This window comes from Cheilinus undulatus, linkage group 6 (genome assembly GCF_018320785.1).
Source record: "Cheilinus undulatus linkage group 6, ASM1832078v1, whole genome shotgun sequence".
Lineage (NCBI taxonomy): Eukaryota > Metazoa > Chordata > Actinopteri > Labriformes > Labridae > Cheilinus > Cheilinus undulatus.
Window position 1 is genome coordinate 47,215,064 of NC_054870.1, and position 25,340 is coordinate 47,240,403.

The 25,340-nt window shown below is 38.4% G+C and overlaps 1 protein-coding gene and 1 long non-coding RNA gene across 4 annotated transcripts in view; one reads left to right on the plus strand and one right to left on the minus strand.

Moving 5' to 3' along the window:
* The window catches only part of LOC121510972, a 97,690-nt gene extending 90,720 nt beyond the window's left edge, over positions 1-6,970 (plus strand). Inside the window, exon 5 of the long non-coding RNA XR_005992009.1 lies at positions 6,593-6,970. This is a non-coding gene — a long non-coding RNA (uncharacterized LOC121510972). The remainder of the gene's footprint in view (positions 1-6,592) is intronic.
* A 3,731-nt stretch (positions 6,971-10,701) lies between these two features.
* Positions 10,702-25,340, minus strand: part of LOC121510971 (muscular LMNA-interacting protein) — a 77,199-nt gene continuing 62,560 nt past the window's right edge. For all 3 annotated transcript variants that reach the window (XM_041789404.1, XM_041789403.1, XM_041789402.1), the window contains exon 12: positions 10,702-11,849. In XM_041789404.1, the coding sequence (XP_041645338.1) occupies positions 11,655-11,849 (195 nt within the window). In that variant the 3' untranslated portion in view covers positions 10,702-11,654. The remainder of the gene's footprint in view (positions 11,850-25,340) is intronic.

Genomic DNA, 25,340 nt, shown 5'->3' on the forward strand with positions numbered 1-25,340 from the left:
ATGTCATGGGCTCATGTATTTGCCCTGCCCACATTAAACCTTAAAGCTGGACAGATAGAAAACTTTCTAACAGTCTAAATCCAAAATTCAATCACATGTAGATCTCAGTCTTTTAACGTTTACAACAACCTAATTATAATATATCTAGTGTGTTTAGACATAAATTTTGGATTTGACTTTACAGGGGCTCTAAGTTAAGGGTGGTGTGCTCATCTTTATCAAAAGGTATTGATGAGGAAGTGGCTTTACATTTATCTCCTGGCTTCATACTTGCCAGAGGACACCCTATCTTGCAACAGATGTTAAACATAAGGTGGCAATCTTAATACACTTTAAAAACACTATATTATTAAGATAATTTCAATAACATACTGAAGATTAACCCCCAGAGGGAAAGGAAATAAAACACACAGTAGTGTTAAAATCCCACTTTAATGTGAAAAAAAAAAATACTATAGGAGAGTTAAAATGTTAGGCCTTTTCAAAGTATTAAATTCTGAACCAATGAAAATTATTTAAACTTGATAAAATTGTCAAATTTCACACCATGGGAGTTGAATTAACACTAATGATTTTGCTGTATAGAGAGTCAAGCCAACACCTCTTGCTTTGAGTCTTACAATAATTAAGGACGTTTATTACATGGGTGCTGGAAGTGATTTATGGTTGCAGCATTGTTTCTCTACTTCACCGGTAAGCAGAAGTGCATCAGGATAAAGGTTCAAATTAAGTTTGGTGTTTTTTTACTCTTTGTCTGTGTTTAATAAGCTCTTTTTCTCCCTCTTCTCTCCCTCCCTCTCCACAGAAAAATGAGATATAATAATCTAAAGCTGTTATCTGAAAGGATCTAGGAATGTGAAATAATATTTTGTGTTCTTTTTAACATTTATTTTTGCATTGCGCAATAATGGCCAACTCCGCCCAGCCATGAGTTTGGAAGCTTATAAAAAGTAACAGACTACTTTAGCCTCAAGAATAACCCACATCTACTGATTAACTTCATCATGTCACATAAAAGGTTTGATTCTCTTTTTGCATATATCCCTTTGCAACTAAAAAAGGAGATTTTTCTTCATAAGGGCATTTTATTGTATTTTTTTAAGTGTTTAAGAGATTTACAGCTGTATCTTTAGCACTCACAAATAGACTAGAGGCACTTATGTGTGTCCTTGAGCATCTCTTCTTACTCCTATACAAATAAAAGAGTGCTAGAGGTAGATGCTGACTGCACACTCACATAATTAGAGGCTAAAATCATGCTTGAAAGTAAAACAGAGCACAGAATGTGCTATGTTGTAAGAGTACTCAGTCTTGGTATCAGCATGATGCCCTATACCAGTGCATCCCTATCAATATTGATACGGGTATATGAATAAATTTCAGCATATCAGATATCATCAAAAATCAAATATTGTGCATCCGTAGTAAATGGGGATTTAGATGTCTTGCAGTCTTAAGAGTAAACTTTCACCACAGCATCCTGAAGCATGTCTTTCAGTCACTTTAACTGAACACATGATGTGTCACTGTGTGGGTGAAAGAGCAGGGATACTGCTAGGTTGATGAGTGGCTGGAGAGCAGGTGGGAAGCAGCTGTACATAATTAGCAGGGATGCAGGAGCATGGAGAGTAAGAGAGAGGTTATCATGCCTACATTACAGACTGAACCTGCTGTCATGTAGTGCTGGTATTATTCCCAACAGGGAAAATTCATGTCAACACTAAGGCTCTGTCTGAAACAACATGCTAATCTACTGCCTGCCCACACAGTATACAGTGCATTCAGAGAGTATTCAGAGACCTTTCATTTTTTTCAGGTTTTTTGTATTGCAGCCTGATGCACCCATACAGTTAAAAATCATCATTTTAATGTACACTAAGTACCTCATAATGACAAAGTGAAATTTTAGAAATGTTTGCTAATTTATTAAGAATAGATAACTGAAATATCATGAAATATAAGTATTCAGACCTTTAACAATAAAAATTTCAAATTTAGCTCAGGTTTCTCGCATTTCTCTTGATCTTTGCTGAGATGTTTCTACCCCTTGCTTGGGGACAGTCAGGTTGCACTGATATCGTAAGCAACCCTAATGATACCCAACCCTAATCAGGATTATTAGGTTGGTGACTCACGTCAGGGTGTCAAACAAGAAAGAAAATGCAAGAAAAATTCAGACATGCCCGTCATCTTGAACTGGGGCATCATGGACTTTTCACTGATTATGTCACACAGCAAAATTTCCTGTCTAAGCTGCATTAGATGAGCCACAGGTGTCAAACTCAGGGCCTGGGGGCCAAATCTGGCCCATGGAGCAGTTAAATCTGGCCTGCAAGATCATATGCTATTTCTGTTTTAAATGGCCCATCAGTATGAGGTCTGCAGATAAGTATAAAAATGTATAAAAATGTGATCTTATCCTTGATGATTTAAGATATCCTTGTTAAGTCATAAAATCTGAAAAAGTATGGAGTAAAAATATTTAGATAAGAAATCAGGCATGTGGGAAAAGAAATTAATTTTTGTTTTAATTTCACATTTTCAATTTAGCATCTTACAATTAGGACTTAAACTTAGGATTCTGAATTTTCATTTCATACTTTGAGCATTTCAACTCATAATTTTGACTTCTTATATAACATTTCTAGTTTTAAGATTCATAATTCTAATTTTTAAGTAATATTTTGACCTTTAACCAGTTATTTTGTATGTTACCTCATATTTTCAACTCCAAATTTTGACGTCATAATCCCATAGTTTGATCTTTTAGACTAACAATTTAAAATTTTGAATCATATTTCGACTTTTAATTTCATGATTACGTTTTATTTCACATTTGACCTTTTTAAACTCATGATTTTGACTTTCTTTCTAACTGCCTTTAAAAAAAAAACATTATATTTCAATTTCATGTTCTGACCTTTTTGAACTAATAAATTTACTTTTCTCAGATTGTAAGCCTTTAAACTTATATTTTTAACTTTTTAGATGTCAAAATCATTTATCATCAGTGCCAAGTATGTTTTTCATATTCTGTTACTGGTGAAATGAGGTTGACAGTTTATGGTTAAAAAGGTGACCCTGTTAGGCCCTCAGGTTAGTCCTGAATCCAGAATCCAGAATCCAGCCCCTGTTGTGATTGAGTTTGACACCCCTGAGATAAGCTATTAGTGTGCCACACTGACTGTCATGCCTCATATAGATATGTTCATTCATTATAAAGCTAGGTAGTTAGTGTCCACATGAAAACGCTAAATGGGACAAGGGGTTTGCATAATAGATGAATAAATGGATGGATGTACAACATAATATAGTTTGGTTACTTGTTTTATTCCCTGCTTTTTGCCTGGCTGTGAACTCTGATTATACTCAAATAATCACCATACGATATTTTACACCATAATTAATGTGAATAGTAAGAAAGGACTATACAAATTAAACACATTATAACTCAAAAATGTTCATCATGTCTTCTTATTGATACAGGAATTTTGAGTTTCTTTTGTTCAGACATAAGGTGAAAATAATGATGTTAGTTTTTTACCTTGACAGTTTTGGCGAGCAGCTCTCGCCTTCTTCAGAAGCGTCTCACTGACGGCGTGTGACGTGTCAGCTGGCAGATTTTGACAGCCGGCAAACGCGGCACGCCCAGTGGCGCTGCCGGATCCGCCGGGCCAGTCACGCCTAGGCCGTAATGGCATGTTGTGGCGGGCCCAAACGAAACCAACCACTCCGCCAAGCGCACCGCGGCCCCCGCTGTCCTATTTCTTCTGGAGTAGAGTGTCCCAAGTATGGGAAAGCATGACGCTCCCTTCGTCCCTGTTTAAGACCCTCTCAGCACGTCTCCTAATCTCCATAGCCTCCTTAATCCAACGTTTGAGTTTGTTTTCCTCGACTCTGATGATTCTTGCCCTGTCCCAGTCCATAACATGATTGTTCCTTTTGCAGTGGTCTAATATTGCAGATTTGAGGTTTACCTGTAGTGCTTTTTCTTTCTGAGTTCTTGTGCGTCATGTTGCAGTGTCCTTTTCACACTCCTTTTGATGTTCTTTTTTTCTTGTGTCGAATGATCTGCCTGTCTCCCCGATGTATGTGTTATTGCAAGAGTTGCATGGAATTTCGTATATGACGTTACATTTTTTTTCCTGCTCAATTTTGTCCTTTGGGTGTACCAGGAGTTGCCGTAATTTAGTGTGTGGTTTTATGGCCGTGGCAATCTTTTGTTTCCTCATGATACGTTGAATGGGTTGTGTTATCTCCGGATGTATGGTAGTGTGACTGTGGTTTTATTGCTGTCTTGGGTTTCTTGTTTTTGTTTTGTTGTTGTTGTTTTTTCGTTTTCTGTTTGTTTTTGACCTGTTGTTTTCCTTTATTGATGGCCCATCTGGGGTACTGGCAGCATGTGAGAGCCTGCTGTATATGCTGTTTCTCCTGTTGTCTGTTCTCTTCCTCTGTGATGAAACTGGTTCATTCAAATAAAGTCCTAACAACTGATAATTTGTGTATTGTTGGATGTTCTGAAGTCCATAGGAGGTATTGGTCGGTATGTGTGGGTTTTCTGTAAACTGTGATTTTAATGCTGCCGTCATCCTTGTGGTGGATGTTCACGTCCAGGAATGCCAGTGTTTTATTGTGCTCCTCCTCATGTGTGAATTTTATGTTTCCTGTGGTGTCAATGGTGTTGAGATGGTCGGTGAGGGGTTGTGTATGTCCGATTTTGATTTTCCCCAGTATATCGTCCACGTATCTTTTCCAGAGGGTGGTTTTGTGTTGTGGTGGTGCTGTGGTGATGGCTTTCTGTTCCAGATCATCCATAAAAAAACTGCTCATGATGGCGGATAAGGGGTCACCCATGGCGAATCACTCTTTTTGACTGTAAATGGTGTTATTGAATTGGAAGTATGTGGACTTAGAAATGAACTGTAAAAGGTTGTAAATGTCATCTACTGTGAGGTTTGTACGTTTGTGGAGAGTTTTGTCCTTTTGTAGTCATTCCCGTACAATGTGTAGGGTGACATCTACCGGGATTTTTGTGAATAATGACACCACGTCATGAGAAATGAGGATCTCATCTGTTTCTATTTTCATGTGTAGGAATTGTTTGGCCAGTTCTTTTGAATTTTTGCAGTGGTGTTCTGTGAGCCCAAGAAGCGGTTTTATTATTTCGACCAGTGCTTTTGATAGGTTGTATGTGACAGAACCCATGCTGTCTACTATGGGCCGTAGAGGGGAGTCTTTTTTGTGGATTTTTGGAGTACCATATATTCGGGGGGTGACGTTTGCTGTGGGTATGAGATGATCGTATGCTTCCTGTGTTATGTTCTTACTGTCCAGTAGCAGTTTTAGCAGGTCTTTCAGTGCTTTTTTTCTTCTTTTCTGTGGGGTCTTTCTTTATTATTTCATGTGTTTTCGTCGGCTAGCAGGGTTTCCATCTGTGACATGTATTTGTGTCCATGACCACTGTGGTTTTTTCCTTATCTGCTGGTAGGATGGTGATGCTTTTGTCCTTTTTTAAAGAGTTTATGGCTGCTCTTTCATCTTTGCTGATGTTGTTTTGTGGGAGTTTAGTTGTTTTTAGAATGCCTGCTACCGCGTTGCGCAGTTCGGCCTTCTTGCCTTGTTCCTGTATTTTATGACAGGCCAATTCTGTGGCCAGGATGTAGTCTTCATACGGGATGGCTTTTGGAGTGATTGCGTAGTTTAAACCCCTAGATAGAACTTTCTTTTCTGTTGCTGTGAGGATGCGTTGTGATGAATTATGTACCCATTTTTCGTTTATTTCCTGGTGTATATGTTGGCTGCTGTCTCTCCGTTTAATTAGTTTTTCCAATTTCTTCACCTGCCAGTTTTTGGTTATTGTAAACTCCTTTTTTTTTTTCATGTGTGTGTTTTAGGTGTTCTTTTGTTTTTTGTTGCGTGTCCTGATCCGTTGGGAATTGTTTGGTGAGATCATCCATACCCTCGTTGATTTGCGCATTTAATCTGTCGATTTTGTTTACTGTTCCCCTTATCCTTTCCTTGAGTAAGTCCTTTTTTGCTCTGATAATGATCTTTTCTGCGTTTTTGGTTTGGATGGGGTTTTTGATATTGAGGTGGAGTTGAGAAAAACAAACTCAAACGTTGGATTAAGGAGGCTGTGGAGATTAGGAGACACGCTGAGAGGGTCTTAAACAGGGACGGAGGGGGCTTCATGCTTTCCCACACCTGGATCACTCCAGAAGAAATAGGACGGCGGGGGCCGCGGTGCGCTTGGCGGAGTGGTTGGTTTGGGCCCGCCACGACATGCCATCATGGTGTGGGCGTGACTGGCCCGGCAGATCCGGCAGCGCCGCTGGGCGTGCTGCGTTTGCCGGCTGTCAAAATCTGCCGGCTGACATGTCACACGCCTTCAGTGGGACGCTTCTGAAGAAGGCGAGAGCTGCTCGCCGAAACTATCAAGGTAAAAAACTAACATCGTTATTTTCACCTTATGTCTGAACAAAAGAAACTCAAAATTCCTGTAAACACATTATATTTAGCACCATAATAATATAGAGATATGTGCAAGTACAAAAGTCATCAGAATACTTCAATGTAATGTTTTTCATTTCAGCATTTTACAAAGGAGACATGAAGAAGAAAGAGCCAAAAAACAGGTATGTGCGCAGTAATACTAAATCCTGGTTAACTGTCTGAACGACATGCCAGTTGTCCTCCATTTCTGTCTTAAATCCAGTCCACAAGCTGAAAAGAAATACTTGTCTGACATTTCAAATCAGCCTGAAGTTGCTGTTGAAGCAAGGTCCTGTCATTAACTGCCCTCAGGACATTTATATAACACACCGTTGATGTTCTTCACTGTGATTATGGAAGCAAGATTTGATCTTTGATTGCTATTGACGGTGAAGGCCATCAACAGGAAATGGGCACTGCGAGTGCTTCAATCAACTGCAGTATTTCCAAGATTTGTTTCTTTAAAAGCCTCTTTTAGGCTGAGTGTTCAGCGTTTGATCCAATCAGCTGATCACTGCCCTCTAAATCACAGAGACAGTACACAGAGAGATGAAGGAACATTCAGAAGGGTATTTAGATATCACCTTCAACACTTAGGCTCTGTAAAAGTAAGAACCCTGTCTTGTTGTTATACAACATGATATATGAAACCCAAAGTACATGTTAAGATTGGGGTAGATGTTTATTACATACTATTGTTATTATCAAAACTTTTTTGCCTCCCCCAAACATGTGTCCCTCTTCACCAGCAGTGCCACTGCCAGTGTGTGGAGATGCTACAACATGATAATTGAAATCCTGCTTATGATTTCATTTCAATTTGGCGAATGATGAAGGCGATCAGAGCTATACCTGAGTATTTAACCTTGTGCGCTGTGCGCAATGGCCTGGCTCCCTGGCAGAGCGCTGGCAGAGTGGTGTGATCCTCTATTAAGTCAAAGTGTTAAAGTGCACTGCTGGCTGTAATGTGATCCATGGTGTTGTGAGTTTAAAAAAACTCTCTTATTCTTCTCTCTGTGTGTACATCAGTGATGAGAAATGTTAACGTTTAGGCTATTAATAACCACAGGTGTTGCGTGCTGCAGCAGCAAAGTCGAGCATAATTCGTTTACCCTGTCAACAGGTTTTAAAAATGCTTCAACTTTTCTTAAACCTGTTTTTGGGAAATGTAGATGAAGTTTATCAATGTTTGTAAGTTATTTAAAGCCCTAAAGCAGTCCGGAACGTTTTTTAAGCTTCTAATAAAGTAAAGCCAAGGCACAACGGAGCTCACCAGGCTGCATTATGCAGATATAAATAATTAAGGCCAATCTTGTCTGTTTTGCTTTAATCAACATCATGAAAACAGTAGGCTACTGCACAAAAAAGTGTGCATTTAAAAATACCTTGAGAGTCTGTGTCCATTCCCACCAGCAGCACCACTGTCTTTGTGTGAAGATGCTTTAAAGGTGATGACAGAACTTCTTCGGTAATACCTTATACCCCAGTGAAATCTGAGGAGGGTATGACGATATGAAAAAATGGATACCGCCTAAGCCTAGGTCCATGCCACAGATGAATGGCTGTTTTGCATCAACTAACCATGTCTTGAAGTCATCCCCAACATGACATTTTTAGCCATTAAATTAAACAATGTTTTGTATTGCTTCAGAAGCAGTGATGCTATCTAAGTGATACTTCTTTAATTGAAATAATAATATTTGTCTCAGTTACAATACAGAAGGAGAATTAATGACCATCCACACTGTAGTATTAACCTTCTCAGTGTAAGAAAGAATCTTTTATCCTAATATCCCTGACTGAAATGGATGACCCAGCATGCACTCTGACTGTGCGTTATTATTAACCTGCTTATAGTGATGTGGAAAAGAACAATTTGGTTGAAAATATCTCTAAAACTCTTTTTACACATCAGTGGCGTTAGAGATCTGGTGGAGATACCAAATGTGCTCAGGGTCCTGCATCATTACACAATATGATATACTATACATTAGTGTGATGGTATCCACTCACCGGCCACTTTATTAGTTATACCTGTTCAACTGCTTGTTAACACAAATAGCTAATCAGCCAATCACATGGCAGCAACTCAGTGTATTTGGTATGTAGACGTGGTAAAGACGACTTGCTGATACGGCATCAGAACGGGGTGAATATTTCAGAAACTGCTGTTCTACTGGGATTTTCAACCATCTCTCTCTAACCCTAGTTCAAGGTGATAGAAAGGCAACAATAACTCAAATAATCACTCATTGCAACCAAGGTATGCAGAATACCATCTCTGAACACACAACACTTGGAACCTTGAAGCAGATGGGCTACAGCAGCAGAAGACCACACCGGGTGCCACTCCTATCAGCAAAGAACAGGAAATTAAGGCTACAATTTGTCCAGTTCACACCAAAATTGGACAACAGAAGATTGGAAAAATGTTGCCTGGTCTGATGAGTCTCGATTTAGAGTAGGTTCAGAATTTGGCATAAACTACATGAAAACATGGATCTGTCCTGCCTGGTGATGCTGAAGATGGTGTGTGGGATATTTTCTTGGCTCCGTTGGGCCCCTTTGGGCCTCTTAGTACCAGTTGAGCATCGTTTAAACCCCACAGCCTACCGGAGTATTGTTACTGACCGTGTCCATCCCTTTATGACCACAGTGTACCCATCTTCTGATGGCTACCTCCAGCAGGGGGTTGCCATGTGGCAAAGCTCAAATCATCTCAATCTAGTTTCTTGAATGTGACACTGAGTTCACTGTACTCCAATGGCCTCCACAGTCACCAGATCTCAATCCAGTAGAGCACCTTTGTATGCTGGTCCCTAGCTGAGCCAAGCCGATACAGTCAACTTATAATGAGTTCCTTTGATATTTAGTGGGGGGTTGATTTCAAATCTTTTTAGTCCTTGATTGGAATTGGGGTGATGAGGTGGACTGTCAATGATTAAAACATTTGTAGCAATAGGAAAATGTCATATTAGATATGAATATTGGAGTTAATATTGGGCCAGTACTTCTCCCAGAGTGCTGTAAGCCTAGGGCTTTTGCTGGAACTCTGGTCAGTCTGACTTTGAAGTGGCTACACTGACTTTGACTATCTTCTGTGGCTAGTATACTTACTTTTGACATGTACATCACATGACCCCATTTTATAAATACCAGACTGTCCCTTTAAGTGCATAATGAAGAATAATTTTGTAAAATTATTTCAAAAGTCAACAAACTCACTGAGCTAATAGCTTAATTAGCTTGTTTACTACAGCTGAGTAGTAAACAAGCTATAATTAGTCTTTTTTGACAACTTTTCAATGTCAAAGTGAAAACAGATTTCTACAAGGCAATGCCAATTAAACAAGCATTATAATGTGAAATAAGTGACTGCATTAACACTCACCCTATTTAAAGTGACTGACCTAGTTCAGCAGAGGTCCAGCCAATTGGTGCTAGTGGTCTCATAATTAGTGAAATGGGGATCACCTGAGTGCAGTGATTGCAGTATAAAGACACCTGTGTCTGGAAGGTCCAGTCACTGGTTAATCAGTATTCCTGGCCACCATTACACCATGAAGAGAAAAGAGCACAACAAGCAACTCAGAGACAAGGTCATTGAGAAATTTAAGTCAGAAGATGAATACAAAATAAGTTCCAAGGCACTAAAATTCCCCCCAGATTTCAGTTAATCTGTCATGAAAAAATGGAAGGAATATGGCACATGTGCCTAGATCAGGCGATCCTCAAACTGAGGGAGCGTGCAAGGAGACTAGTGAGAGAGGACACCAAGACACCTATGACTACTCTAAAGGAGTTACAAGCTTCAGCAGCTGAGATGGGAGAGACTCTGCATACAAAAGTGTTAACCAGGTTCTTCACCAGTCAGACTTTATGGGCAATGAGAAATCCACTGATGAAGAAAACTTCAATTAAATCTCAACAAAAGGCATGTGGGAGACTCCATGATCAAGTGGAAGAAAGCCCTTTAGTCTGATGAAACCAAAATGGTGCTTTTTAGCCATCAGACAAGATGCTATGTTTGGTGGACACCAAACACTGTACATCACCACAACCACACCATCCCCACTGTGAAGCAGGGTGTTGGCAGCATCATGCTGTGGGGATGCTGCTCGGCGGCCAGCCCTGAAAGGCTTTAAAGGTAGAGGGTAAAGTGAATATGGCAAAATAGTGGGAAACAAAACATACCAACTTTTTTAGGAATCATGTTGTACCTTTAATGACGACTTCTTTGTCTGAGAAAAGATAGCCCACACAAATGCTCTTAGCCAGTTGACTTTTTGTATTGCAATGACATTTATGAAAAGACTGAGGATGCAGTACTCAGAGCTTTTGTGTTGTGGTTAGTTGTCACTGGTTCCATGATAATGGAACTTGAAAGGTAAGTGTTTGATTGCTGTGAACTGAATAGTTTTGTCTCTATGTTGATATAGTGTAGGTCAGAGCACTACATTTCAAACATGGTTATGATTAATGCACAACTGTCTGCACTTTATATGAAAGCAAACAAGATCTGTTGAGTGAGAAAAGTCAAAGACAATCAAGAAAAATTTCCTGTCTAACACTCCTGACTTCTCTCCATCTTCATCTTTCCATGTTCCTCTCCCATCTCAACGTGAAGGACAGAAAAAGAAATAGGAACATAGTGGCAGGGCATCCCACATGTTGCATCGTGTATAACTGCTTCATGCTGCATTGCTAGGATATTAGGACATGACTGGGAATAGAGTATATTCAAACTTGTTATGTTGCTGATGCTCACTTGTGGTGCGTGCAATTAGCACACACCATTACAGATTTCCCACACTGCTAGTGCCACAGTCACCAAATGTTCTTATAAACATTAAAAAAAGAACCCTTCCATTATTTAAAAGCTTAATGTCCTGTATGAGCCATTTGTTAATGTGTGAATGGGAAGCTTGACATGCAACTCAGAAAGCTTGGTGAACATTTAGTAAAGATATGCATATTAATAATCGCTTTGAGGTGTTTCAAACATCTGTTGTCAACTTCATTCACATATTTATCTGAAGTGTAACATACTTATTTCTTCCCCTCAGCTGTGCCATGTCTCCTAGTGGTTTTTAATAGTGATTATCTGTGCATTCAACTCTATTAATAGAAAAGGTTTAAAGGTGATGTTTTCTTCTGAATGTCTAAATATGAGTCTCAAAAGCATTCATCCTCTTTCCAGTAGCGCTGAAAGGTGAAGAATCTTTCAGCTGGTGACTGATCTGGTCTTCAGGCTCTGTAATCTTCAGGTCACACATAGAGGATGGACTTCTTCTCTCAGGAGCTGTCTCTCGTGTGTACAGATCTTTTCCCACCTTTGAAAGGCTTTTATTCTCCTCCTGGAAGAGAAGAGGACACAATGTTTTTCAGGTTAAAATTGAAAATGAACTAAATGACCTGTCTGGCCCTAGCAGAATGACAGATTGTACTTCAAAATAATTCATAACAAGTATCCATCAGTAGCTGTTTTCAATTTCACACCCAGCCGCAACTAGTCTTCGAAAGACTAGTGGGGAGATGCATAGTCAGTGCATTGCTGTCTTTTGGCAGCAGTGTACATTCTCCTGTTAAGTAACATAGACATGTTTGTTAATAGTTAGCTATACAACGAAACTCTGGGCTTCTCCTTCAGCAATATGAACATGAAATAGATCAACAAGACTCATTACACATGTGTAGGATTAATAATAAATGGTCTTGTCCTCCAAAGGGAGAGCTGAGAACTAGCCATATCCTGTGTTGATTTCGTGTCTGTGCTTCATATTCAGCTTCACAAAGCGCTCACACTCAGGTTTTTGCCCACAGGAACACAGAGCCCCTCGCTCTGCCTGTCCTTGGTTGAAAAGGTGCATTAGCTTAAAAAGGAAAAACTGATTTCCTGATGGAGCAGATGGAAGACAGTGAGCCGCTGAGTCACCTTCTGACGTTACTGTATCTGCCTTTGTGTTGTGTATCATCTCTTAAGCCTGATGATAATAATAACAACATCATTTGTATAACACGTTTAAAACAAGGCCTTATAAGGTGCTTCAACATGGAGAAAAACAAAGAAGCAGAACCCAAACAAAGCATAAAGACAGCAAAACACCATAGGACACACAAACAACATCAAGAGAACCCTAAATATAAAAGAACCAAAACAAAACCCCAACCTGCATGTTAAATCCAAACAACAATATTATCTAGCCATCATTAGTGCTATAACATCCCAAGATGTCCCAAGAACTCAAACATCTGAAGACGTCCTAAGACATGAAAGAACTAAGACCTCCTGAAACATCACAAGAACCACAACATCAAGAGACATAAGAACCTAAGAGTACCCAGCCAACACAGGAACCCAACTAGGAATCCCGGGATCACGAGGATTCAAGTTTTAAGAAGTAGTTAAAGAGAAGCAATGATAAGTAAAAACATTTAGAGTGCTAAAATGATAGTGGACAAAAGGAAAGTGAAAGCATAAGTACAAGGAAGGAAAACACTAAAAGCAATACAAGCATCAAAAGGATATAAGAAAAACCAGTAAGATCAGCGTAAATAAAATTGAAAAATTTGGTTAATGGGAAATTTAAAAATATGAAGGGTAAAAGATATTAAAACACGCTAAGAAAAGCATAGAAATAACACTAATAATGATAATAGAAGGGAGAAAAAAATGAGTTTCAAGACAAGATTTTAAAGATGCAACTGTTTTTGCATGCCTTATTTCCTCAGGCAGGTTGTTTTAAAGTCAAGGGGCCCTGAGGGAAAACGCCCTGTCACCTTTAGTTTTAAGTCTTGACTTTGGAATGACCAGGAAGTCCCCAACCCAATCTACGGCTGTGGGCTGGCTCATCAATAACTGAAATGTAGCATGGAGCAAGACCCTTTAATGCTTTAAAGTCATTAGTAAAATCTCAAAATCAATTCAAGTAGAAATAGAGAAAGAGTGGTTACCTGTGGTGACAGCAAAGGTTCAGGCAAAAAATTTGAAAAAAAAAAACAGCTACATGCAGTGTCCCTACGTGCAGTGTTTCAAATGCTGCACTGAGATTTAAAAGAATTAAAACTGCTCCCTCACCTAAAATAAATATTCTTCAATATCTGGAAATAAAGGAAATAATACTCTGAAACGGTTGATTAAAAACATTGTTGTGCCCGGGTGGTCTTTATATTATTATAATTAAAACAGGAGCTTTCAGTTTGAGACAAAGATTACAGAGTAGGATGGGTGTATATTCAAATTTCTTCCTGAAAATGACAGCAACTCCCCCTCCCCAACCTGATAGCAGGGTTGCTGAAGGTGTGAGATCAGGTGGCGTTGCCTCGGTAAGGGGACTGTAGTCTTCTGGCATCAACCATGTTTCAGTTTAAATAAAGTCCAGGTTATTCCATGTTATAAAACAATGACATAAAAATGTATTATTGAGGGATCTGATGTTTGAAAATCCAAAGTTTGTAGGCATGCTGTTCAAAGGGGATGATGTCAGATAATGTGACTTTTTTTAATCCAGATGGATATCTCCCAAGACTAAGATCACCCAGTACAACATATTTTTAAAAGAGAATTGTATATAAAATATTTTTTATAAAACCTGGATTAGAATCATTTCTGGCAGAGCTACTTGCAGTTGTTTAAAAGCACACAGCATTACTGTCTTTTCTGCAGTAGTTGGTCTGCTGCAGTGGATATATCTTCAAACCACACATCACATTATCTCAGTCAGTAGTGTGTCCTGTATGTGCACAATGAAAGGAAGTAATCCCAATGACCCTGAGGCTGATCTTACAAAAAAGTGCAACACAATACAAAGACCTCCCTTTGAATTGAAATGGGAGATAGTCTGATTAATTTGACTCAGTGAATGTATTAAATATTCCAATGATTACTTCAGAGATTTTGTACAATCCCCTTAAGCCTTGCATCTTATTCTGCACCCATAACATGCACTGTTTCACTAGAAAAGAAGGATTGGACATGTCGTAATTATCCATTCAGTATAAGTTGTTTCAACAGGGCTATGTGTCTTTTTGTCTGCCAAGGTGGAAGTTTATCCTTGGCTCTTAAAACCAAGAAAAAGCAACACGAAGACATGGATGTAGTTGGAAAAACACAGTGAAGGTTGCATTGCACACTTAAAGGGTAATTTAATGTGGTCCAGGTTATTTTGAAGATAATAGTAAGTTTAATTTTAATGTAACACTTGTTATCAAAAGCCATGATACTGTATGTCTCAAATAGTCAACTGACTTGATTAATTTGTTGCAATGAGTTTCTGGAAATGTATAAACCCAATTCAACAGAAAGGAATATTTCTGAGAGAACGTTTTTTTTTTGTTTTTTTTAGGTGCATCCAAGGCTAATTAGGAAAAAGTCAAAGGAAATGTAATACAAGAAGACATGAATAAGACATGAAATAGACACTAGGGATCCAAATTTGGCCTGAGATGCTGGAGAGATTCTGAACTGTAACTGTCAGCTTCTGAGGCCCTAATTGTGTCAGATAAATTCTGTTTTCACAGGAAGAAATTAACCAGTGACAGCCTGAATAAATCTCACAGCATGTGGACTGCCATTTTATACAGATGACTTGATGTTCTAAATAACTAATCTGTTCCTGACCTTAGTGACTTAAAGCTTTTTTTAAAAGCATACAATTTTTTAGCTCTTTGGACTGAAGTGTCAAACCTCTTACAGCCTCATGATTTCGGCCTGACTGTTTGCAGAGGAGGAATTATGTAATCATTCACAGAAAAGGTGTCAGAATTACACTATTGCAAAATATGGTTCGATAATTGAGGATTGTATAACAACATAAAACATGAATATGACTCCCTTGTGGATATCACAATCCATATGTTGAGCTGGGTGGTGAAGTTCAAACAGATGGCATGAAGTTCAAACAGATGGCATGAAGCTGCAAAGAAAAATTTAATGAGAGCTGAGTGACATCAGTGGTGCAGTCTAGAAATGCTTGAAGCAAATAAGCAGAAAAGTTTTAGATTGAAAGGTTAGAGAAGCAACTCTCAAATTCTGCAGTATAAATGAGTTTGAATATTAAGTGAATGAACTCAGAAAGGCAGAAGAAGTCATCTACAAACGGATCCACAGATTTGTCACAACCTGCCCACATGCCTTTTTCTTATTGATTTAAAATATTCATGAAATTGTTCTCAGAAGCTTCCTTCAATAAAATGCATGACTTGGAGAAAAGATTCCCAGCTGTGAAACAGATTGTTTATGACACACTGCTATAAAGATATGCACTGTAAGACTGGCAAAACTGGGGATTTTTAGGCACTCACCATTCTCATTATCCTAAACATTTATCAAAAAATTTTAAAAAATCTTTGCTGAGCACATCTATGGATCAAATTCTAACTGCATTTAGCCAAGTAGTCTAAAGTCTAATCTAAAGTCAAGCAAAAGCATTCTATAAACCAGTGTTTTTCAACATGGGGGTCAGGACCCCTTGGGTCATAAGACACAGAGAGGGGGTCGCAACATGCCTTTAAAAAAAAAAAACTAAGAATGATTTCAAACTATTTTACGAATTTATATTAAAAATATGCATAAAATTATTAAAATATAAGATAAAAAGATGGTCTTTAAGTGAGATGTTAGCTGGAATCAGTGATTTTTTAAAAAATCCATTACAGGTAAGTCTGCACACAGGTCTGCCCACAGATTTGGCTGGGCCCCCGACAAACCCAGAGAATGGGCCTTCCACAGTCATGATTTATTGATGATAACAACATATGTGTGCTTTATCAGTAGCATTGGTGTGAGCGTCCTGGCTTACAGTTTCCTCATTGTGGAGCTGAAATGCATGTCAACACTATTTAGCTACTTCTTAACCACTTTTCCCACCCAGTTTTGCTACTGTTATTTGCCACTTTTCCTGCACAATTGCACCTATTTTTGCATTTTTTTTAGTTTTTTTTGCCACTTTGCACCGATTTGGCCACATTTTATCCTCTTTAAACATATTTTTGCCATTGTACACTGCTTTCCACATTATTTACCAAATAACATTTTTCTCTTATTTTCCGAAATATTAATACAAATGACAGAGTATTTTTCAGGTCATCAGCCGTTAGAGCATAATTCAGATGTTTTTGAACAAACTTCATAATGATAACCATTATTTTTTTAAAGATAAAAAACCTCAAAATGCACTGTTCCACATTATTAAGCACAACAGAGTTTTAAAACATTTTGTAGTTTGAAAAGAACTGAAAGTGGTCATTTTTTTAATTTGCAGCATTAGGAAGTCATATTTACTGAAATCAAAGCTATTTCAATCAAAAACATCTAAACAGGCCAAATTCCATGTTAACATAGGAGCCCTTCTTTGATATCACCTTCACAATTCTTGGATCCATTAAACTTGAGAGTTTTTGGAGAGTTTCTGCTTGAATTTCTTTGCAGGATGTCAGAGTATCCTCCCAGAGCTGCTGTTTGGATGTGAACTGCCTCCCACCCTCATAGATCTTTAGCTTGAGGATAGGGCTGCAACAAACGATGATTTCAATCATCGATGAACTGGATTATTATTTTCTCAATTAATCGATGAATCAGATGTTTCCCGGGGGGGCTGGATCCCTTATTTAAAAATTTAACACGAATATTCCAAAGCTGTCAAAATAATGTTAGTTTAAATGTCTTTTTTCTGGAAACTAAAACAAAACATTTTTTTAATTTCTGTTAAATTAAATAACTTGAACATTCCACAGAATAAACACAAAAGTATAATAAATTATTTTTAAAAATTAAAATGATATTTTCTATGTTATTCCTTTGCCTCCCTCCTTACAAACATGCATAAACACTTCATCATACCAACAACAACAGCCTGAGGATATGATTTGAATGAAAGAATCTTATAGTGGGATTCTGCTTTTATTACATCCTCTCTCAATTATTTTATCCCAGAGAAGCCACAGGTAAGCCTCAGCCTCTTAAAGTTATTGATATTATGATAACTTGTAAACATTTATCACTCACGTATTCAACAAGCTAACGTTAGTTCATTCATGCTTGTTGTCAGACCGACCCACACTCACGGACAGTCACACAAACTCTCTCTGTCACACATACACATACACAGACACACACCCAACAGCAATGTGACTGCAGCTCAAGCTTTTCCTCCTCTCTCCTGTTTTGCAAACATTTAGAACACAGGGAGGGAGGGAACAAAGCGAGGCAAATATCATGGATTACGTGAACACCTGACAGTCGAGTGCAATTGTTTTTATCCAGTCTCGTATCATAACAGAAACGAAACTTAACTTCCACCGGAGTTTTTACAACAAAGAGCTATTTTAAGATCGCTAGCGTCTCATCTCCGTCATGAGACACAGTTGATGATAAATATATCTACTTAATTTTTCCGCTAATCACCGGATTATGATCAGAAAAGTACTAAACCAAGCCAAAGTAAAGATTATTAGCCGTCTGCGTGTGATGTAAACAGCTCAGTGTCACATCAAGTGATGCCATAATCGCACGACACAACGAATTGACACATAAATTTATTGCCAACTTTTTACATTAACGATTTTTATTGATTTTATCGATTCATTGTTGCAGCCCTACTTGAGGATGCCCCAAAGGTTCTCAACAGGGTTGAGGTCAGGGGAGGATGGGGGCCACACCATGAGTTTCTCTCCTTTTATGCCCATAGCAGCCAATGACGCAGAGCTATTCTTTGCAGCATGAGATGGTGCATTGTCATCCATGCATTTTTTTTTTTTTTTTTTGCTACTTATCTATTTTTTTGCTATATACAGTATATGCTTTGATAAGAGTGTTTATTAAAAAACAATGGGCCATGATTTTGCTGACTACATGGGCCCCTGTTTGGCTGGGCCTCAGGACATTCTCCCCTTTACCCCCCTTATGGACTGCCTTGTCTGCATACAACTATCCTTGAATTTGCAGAATTTTCTGGTAGACAGCAGAATTCATTGTTTTATCAATCACAGCAAGTGGTCCAGGTCCTGAAGCAGCAAAGCAGCCCCAGACCATCACACTGCCACCACCATGTTTGACTGTTGGCATGATGTGCTTTTTATCAAATGCTGTGCTATTTTTTCGCCAGATGTAACAGGTTGCACACCTTCCAAAATGTTCAACTTTTGCCTTGTCAGTCGACGGAATATTTCTCCACAAGTCGTGGGGATCATCAAGATGTTTCTTGGCAAATGTGAGACGAGCCTTTGTGTTCTTTTTTGTCAGCAGTGGTTTTGACCTTGGAACTCTCCCATGATGCCATTTTTGCCCAGTGTCTTTCTTTTGGTTGAGTCATGAACTCCGACCTGAAAGAGGGCAGTGGGGCCTACAGTTCTTTGGAAGTCATTCTGGGTTCTTTTGTGACCTCCTGGATGTGTCATTGCGCTTTTAGAGTCATTTTGGTTGGCCGACCACTCCTGGGAAGCTTCACCACTGTTCCCAGTTTTCTCCATTTGTGGATAATGGCTTTGACCATGGTTCACTGGAGTCCCAAAGCTTTGAAAACGGCTTTGTAACCTTTTCCAGACTGAAAGATTTTAATCACTTTGTTTCTCATTTGTTCTTGAATTTCTTTGGATAGTGGCAAGATGTGTTTCTTTTTGAGATCTTGTAGCCTACTTCACTTTGTCTGACAGCTTCTATTTAAGGGGTTTTTGATTCAACAAATCTGGCAGTAATCAGGCCTGGGTGTGGCCAGTGAAATTAAACTCAGCTTTCCAAGAACTGTGGAGTTAACTCACGATTCACATAGGGCCTGATAGATTTGGATTTTTCCCTTAATAAATAAAATCATCATTTAGAAACTGCATTTTGTATTTACTTGGGTTGTCTTTGTGAGATTTTAAAATTGGTTTGATGATCTGAAACATTTCAGGGCTCCAGACTAACTTTTTTTGCTCGGAGCACAGTGGCCCCTAACTTAAAATTTTTGGGGTGCAAGCAGAAAATTTAGGGGCACACACTGTAAATCAACTTGTGGAATAAATATTCATGTTTCCCCTCATTTTCACTGTATTACTGATAAATACACATTTTATGTTACCAACTGGCATTGTGTTTGCTCAAAGTGTCGTGTTTTAATTGTGTAGGGCCAGTATTATCCGCAAATTTCGTGTTTCCCGCATGTTGTGGTATTAGGGCTGCAGTTATCAAGTCTTTTTGTAATTGAGTACTCTATCGATTCTTCTAATGATTAAGGGAGTACTCTAATAACAAATATTGCATTTTTAAATCAATCCCTTTTGCTTTTTTTTCCAAGAGAAATAGTACCAGACAAATGATAAAATACGGTGGGTCTTTTAAATTGACTACTTTTATGTTAAAAATAGGTATTAAAAGGTTAGCTAAACAAAATATCTAAAATAGTTCTGATGCACTTTATATTTATTAAAGTTGAAAGGAAAGGAAGTTAAATAATTCCATTAGATGATGCCATAATTGAGGTTTAGGGATCATCTCCCAGGAAATTCTGGCTGCTAATTCTTTATTTCTTGTATTGTACTTTACTTTTATTTTTCACCTTGTCATTGAAGTAGAGACACTTAACTATTTTAACTTCCTCTACTTCAAGCATTAGTGTAATATTTCAAATTCTAGCAAGAAATAAATCTCCATTATCCACACAATGGAATGATGATATCTGGAAGCTGGACTTTTACATTCCAGAAATTTGATCTATTTCTCAAAGGGTGTTCACTTTTAATTTTTGCAATCACATTTTTGTTTGATCCACCGTGACTTTTTAACACCATATCTGGACCTGGGAACAGGTTTTAGGGTAAAGCTGCATCTGTGATCTGTTGAATCCTGACTGTATGATAGTGAACTCTGACCTCTTTGCTCTCTCTGTCTCAGTCACTGTTAGTAGCAATAACATTTCTATTTAACTGGCATCTAATCATCAAAATGTAGTCTTATGAAATGCTTTAGGGTGCCAAAGGATTTTGAAAAAAATACGCTGAAACAAAAATGTGCAGGCGCTGAATTTTAAATCATTAATCAAATGCATGACATGTGCACACAGAAGAGAGAGAGGGAGAAAGCACCTGAGCAAGGCTTGAATAATGAAGCGTTTCTCTCTTCAGTGAAGTTTATAAAATCCCCTGAAGTCTGCAGACATAAACTGACCGCTATCTTGGGTGCGTGGTCAGAATGCTCGTAATCTCGGCACACTTTCATCCGTTAAAGGCTCTTCAATCTCCGTAGGAAACTGTTTTTCTTTATTTAAACCTTTTTTTTAATGATAAAATATTGCTACAGCGTTAGCATAGTGCTGCATCTGCCATTATTTCACAGCCAGTGAATGTTTAAAAACACAGCAGGACGAGTGTCTGTCAACATGAATGCATCGTCTTCTTTCCCTTCACTCATGATTTTCACACAGCGCAGCGCATGTTTACTGCATGTTAAGTTATAATAAGAGTAAAAACAAATACATTGTGCCACACAAATAACCATTCGTGTGAAACACAGCATGCCGTGTGCCACAGAGCGATGTCAAGCTTATACCACAGCATACATGGATACATGACGGATTTAAGCGAAGCCTCAAGGCAGATAATATGCCTTCTTCTTTTGGAGTTAATTTCGGTTGGCAAACCAGCTCATTTGTGCATTATCGCCAACAACTGGGCTGAAGTTTGGAGCAGAAATTTGTCAGCAACAAAAAATATTTCATAATAATTTTAAAAATCAGCAAATTTACTGGTCGCACATCCGCGAGTAGATGAAAAATTTACTCACACTGTCTCAAATTTTAGGGGCAAAATGCAACCATTTAGGGGCAGTTTGGAGCCCTGCATTTATGTGTAATAAACATGCAAAAAAAAAAGAAATCAGGAATCAGAAAGGAGGCAAATACTTTTTCAGAACTGTATATGTATGGAACTGAGTTTAACAACATTAAGTCAATAATGTGTTATTTATATCAATGTCCAAGTTTAAAATTGATTAGAAAAGTGATGCTGATATTAACAAACAGCTCAGCCATGGCCTTTGTAGAATTCAGATGCTACAGATGCCTCCTTAAGGAGTCAATGATGCGTATTGATTCAGTGATAAAAATTCTAAATGCAAAATACAAACACATTTTTGCATTGACAAAACCAGGTCAGTATCATGCTAACAACATCACCTTGAATTTAATTAACAATCTCTGATCGTAAATCACAGCAAACACTGACTGGAACTGATAAAAGAGATGTGAGTTTAGATTAAGGCAGGATAACATGCAGCGTCTTCTGTGAGAAAGTTGGGTGCTGAATATTAATGTTGCAGCTCAACTCTCTGCATAATAATATCTTTCACATCAAAACAGATCCTTTACAAATACAAAATATGCCACCAAGAAAGCCCTGGAAAAGCTCTCAGAGGTCTGTACCAGAGGAAAAAAGCGATTGTTTTTGTTTTACGAAGTATAAATGGCTTCTGTTCAGACAGAAAACTGCGATTTAAGCATCAAACATGATAGGAAGCCTGACAAGATAAAGACCGTCCAGCTGTAGAGGAAAGCGTGCATTCACTGCTGTTGTTAGTTGCTCCTCACAGCACTGGAAATTTTCTCTGGCCGATCGCATTGACCTTGACATTTAATGAGGCACAGACTTTATAATTAAGGCTATGATTGTCCACACAGCTTGGCATTATGCAGATACAATTTCTGTGGATTCTGTATAGGTTTCCTGATGCAGTATTGATATTTTATCACCTGGTGCTAAGGAGAGGTGAGCAACATGCAATTTACTAGAAATGTCATTACATTTTTGTGATAGCATATTGACAGTACGGTGGCCCTGAGAGCTCACAGCACTGCAACTTAAGAAAACACATGCAAAAAGACAAAACACAAGCAAATTAAGAAAACATCTTCATCAATTTGACAACACATGCGCAGCATTTAGAAAACACGCTGCAAAGACCAACACAACACATAAGAAAAACGCGCTGCAAATAGACCACAACACATTAGAAAAACGCGCTGCAAATAGACAGCAACACATTAGAAAAACGCGCTGCAAATACACTGCAACACATTAGAAAAACGCGCTGCAAATGCACCACAACACATTAGAAAAACGCGCTGCAAATAGACTGCAACACATTAGAAAAACGTGCTGCAAATAGACCACAACACATTAGAAAAACGCGCTGCAAATAGACCACAACACATTAGAAAAACGCGCTGCAAATAGACCGCAACACATTAGAAAAACGCGCTGCAAATAGACTGCAACACATTAGAAAAAAGTGCTGCAAATACACCACAACACATTAGAAAAACGCGCTGCAAATAGACTGCAACACATTACAAAAACGCGCTGCAAATAGACCGCAACACATTAGAAAAACGCGCTGCAAATACACCGCAACACATTAGAAAAACGCGCTGCAAATAGACCACAACACATTAGAAGAACGCGCTGCAAATAGACCACAACAGATTAGAAAAACGCGCTGCAAATACACCGCAACACAACGGAAGTGTTTCCAGAGGACACTTAAAAGTGATGCACACGTTCGGACACGCTTGTTGATGTTGTTGACGCAGATTTTGAGTCACAGTGGTGCTGGAAAATGAGATAAAAAGTAAGTGTTTTTGATTAATTTTAACATTGTGATCGTTTGATTCAGATATTAGCCTATTGCAGTGATCTGCTGTTAAACTATCGTTAGCCTTTTGCTTTTAATTAGCCTGCCAATTCTCATAACCTGATGAAATAATACACACGGTTAATTCACTGTGAAACCATAGACTGTATACAGTGTGAAGCACGCTGTTAGCTGGCTATAGTTACTATCAGAACCCTTAATAGGGGACAAGTAAGTTAAACTACCGGTGGGTTTTGTTGACATGGTTTCACACTATATACAGTCTATGGTTTTACAGTGAATTAACCATGTGTATTATTTCATCAGGTTATGAGAATTGGCAGGCTAATTAAAAGCAAAAGGCTAACGATAGTTTAACAGCAGATCACTGCAGTAGGCTAATATCTGAATCATGCGACCACAATGTTAAAATTAATCAAAAACACTTTTTATCTAATTTTCCAACACCACTGTAACTCAAAAAACACGTCAACAACAAAGATGTCAAGATGTAGATGACGCGTTCGCTATCTGATGGTACGTCTTTGGGGCCGCCATCTTGGCAAGGGCAAAAGAGTGAGAGTGCAACAGAGTTATATGGCCAGACAGCATTGAAAAAGCCAAATTCCTGTGCTGACGCACAGATAGGATGGGTTTCTCCCTCTGATGGTGGTGGTCTGGCTTTAAATATGTACAGGACTTCCGACTGGGTTGTTTATTAAAAGTTGTTACCTTATTTAAAATACAATGCACCCGCTGTTTTGGAAGGAAATGTGGAATCTTTCACTAGGTGTAGTACTGACCGTCATCTGAATGTTAAAAGCCAGATTGGTCATTTTAATGTTGCTGGCAGAAAGCACCTCCTGGCTTCAAGTATTTATTTTTTTACTCAGTGTTATTTAAATGTCATTAAATACAATACTTAAAATATACAACTAGGTGATATAAAATTTTTTGGCATTAGTAAAGCACGCAGTTCTTATCGCCCACTCCAAAAATATATTTGCCTTCATTTTCTGCTGTGCCACAAACCAATAAATCAGTCATCAGAAGACTGGTATTTGACTTAAATGCAGGAAAATTCTCTCGTTTTAACGATAAGCATTATTATATGCACTGCAGAGAGAGAGAGAGTCAGTGTGCACCGCGCTGTACAGACAGTGTGAGTATCAGTTTGATTTAGGCTTTTTAGACAACATAAAGATGATCAAAGAAGCCAGGAACATTCAGCTTTAACTTTGCTCTTTCCTTCTTTGTTTTGCCACTTTTTTGAGATCAGCCGTTGTGTCCTCACATGGCTAATATGCACTGCAAACTCAAAAATCATCAGGTGAGAAAGGGCGTGACAACTCCCAGTGTATGCCTACATGTAGCCTAGATTAAAGACCAGTTGCAAGATGAGAGGGAGAGAAATTATCTATATAAATCTATTTGGGGAAACAAAAACTATCTTATTATAGATTCTAAATATTCAATTACACATGTTCCCTGTACACCTCATAGACATAATAGGATTTTTAATTTAAAGTTGATCAGACCCACAATAAGTAACTCGATTTAACTCCAGTAAGTAATCAGTATGATGTTCAAGCTTTCATCTTTATAACAAAACAAATTTCATGTAGATTGGTTCAGGATTAAGCAAGGTAGGGCGGATTACAGGCGAAGTGGGCTTGTTTATAATGAGCGTTCACTAATCCCGCCAGTTCCAAGATGGCTGACCGGCAGATGCAGAGCGGCTACGTTTAATAGCTGTGGACGTGTCATCTACGTATCCATATCTATGGTCAACAACATCAATAAGCGTGTCCGAATGTGTGCATCACTTTTATGTGTCCTCTGGAAAAACATCTGTTGTGTTGCGGTGTATTTGCAGCGCGTTTTTCTAATGTGTTGTGTTGGTCTTTGCAGCGCGTTTTCTAAATGCTGCGCATGTGTTGTCAAATTGATGAAGATGTTTGTGTGCATCACTTTTAAGTGTCCTCTGGAAACACTTCCGTTGTGTTGCGGTGTATTTGCAGCGCGTTTTTCTAATCTGTTGCGGTGTATTTGCAGCGCGTTTTTCTAATGTGTTGCGGTGTATTTGCAGCGCGTTTTTCTAATGTGTTGCGGTGTATTTGCAGCGCGTTTTTCTAATGTGTTGTGTTGGTCTTTGCAGCGTATTTTCTAAATTCTGCGCATGTTTTGTCAAATTGATGAAGATGTTTTCGTAATTTGCTTGTGTTTTGTCTTTTTGCATATGTTT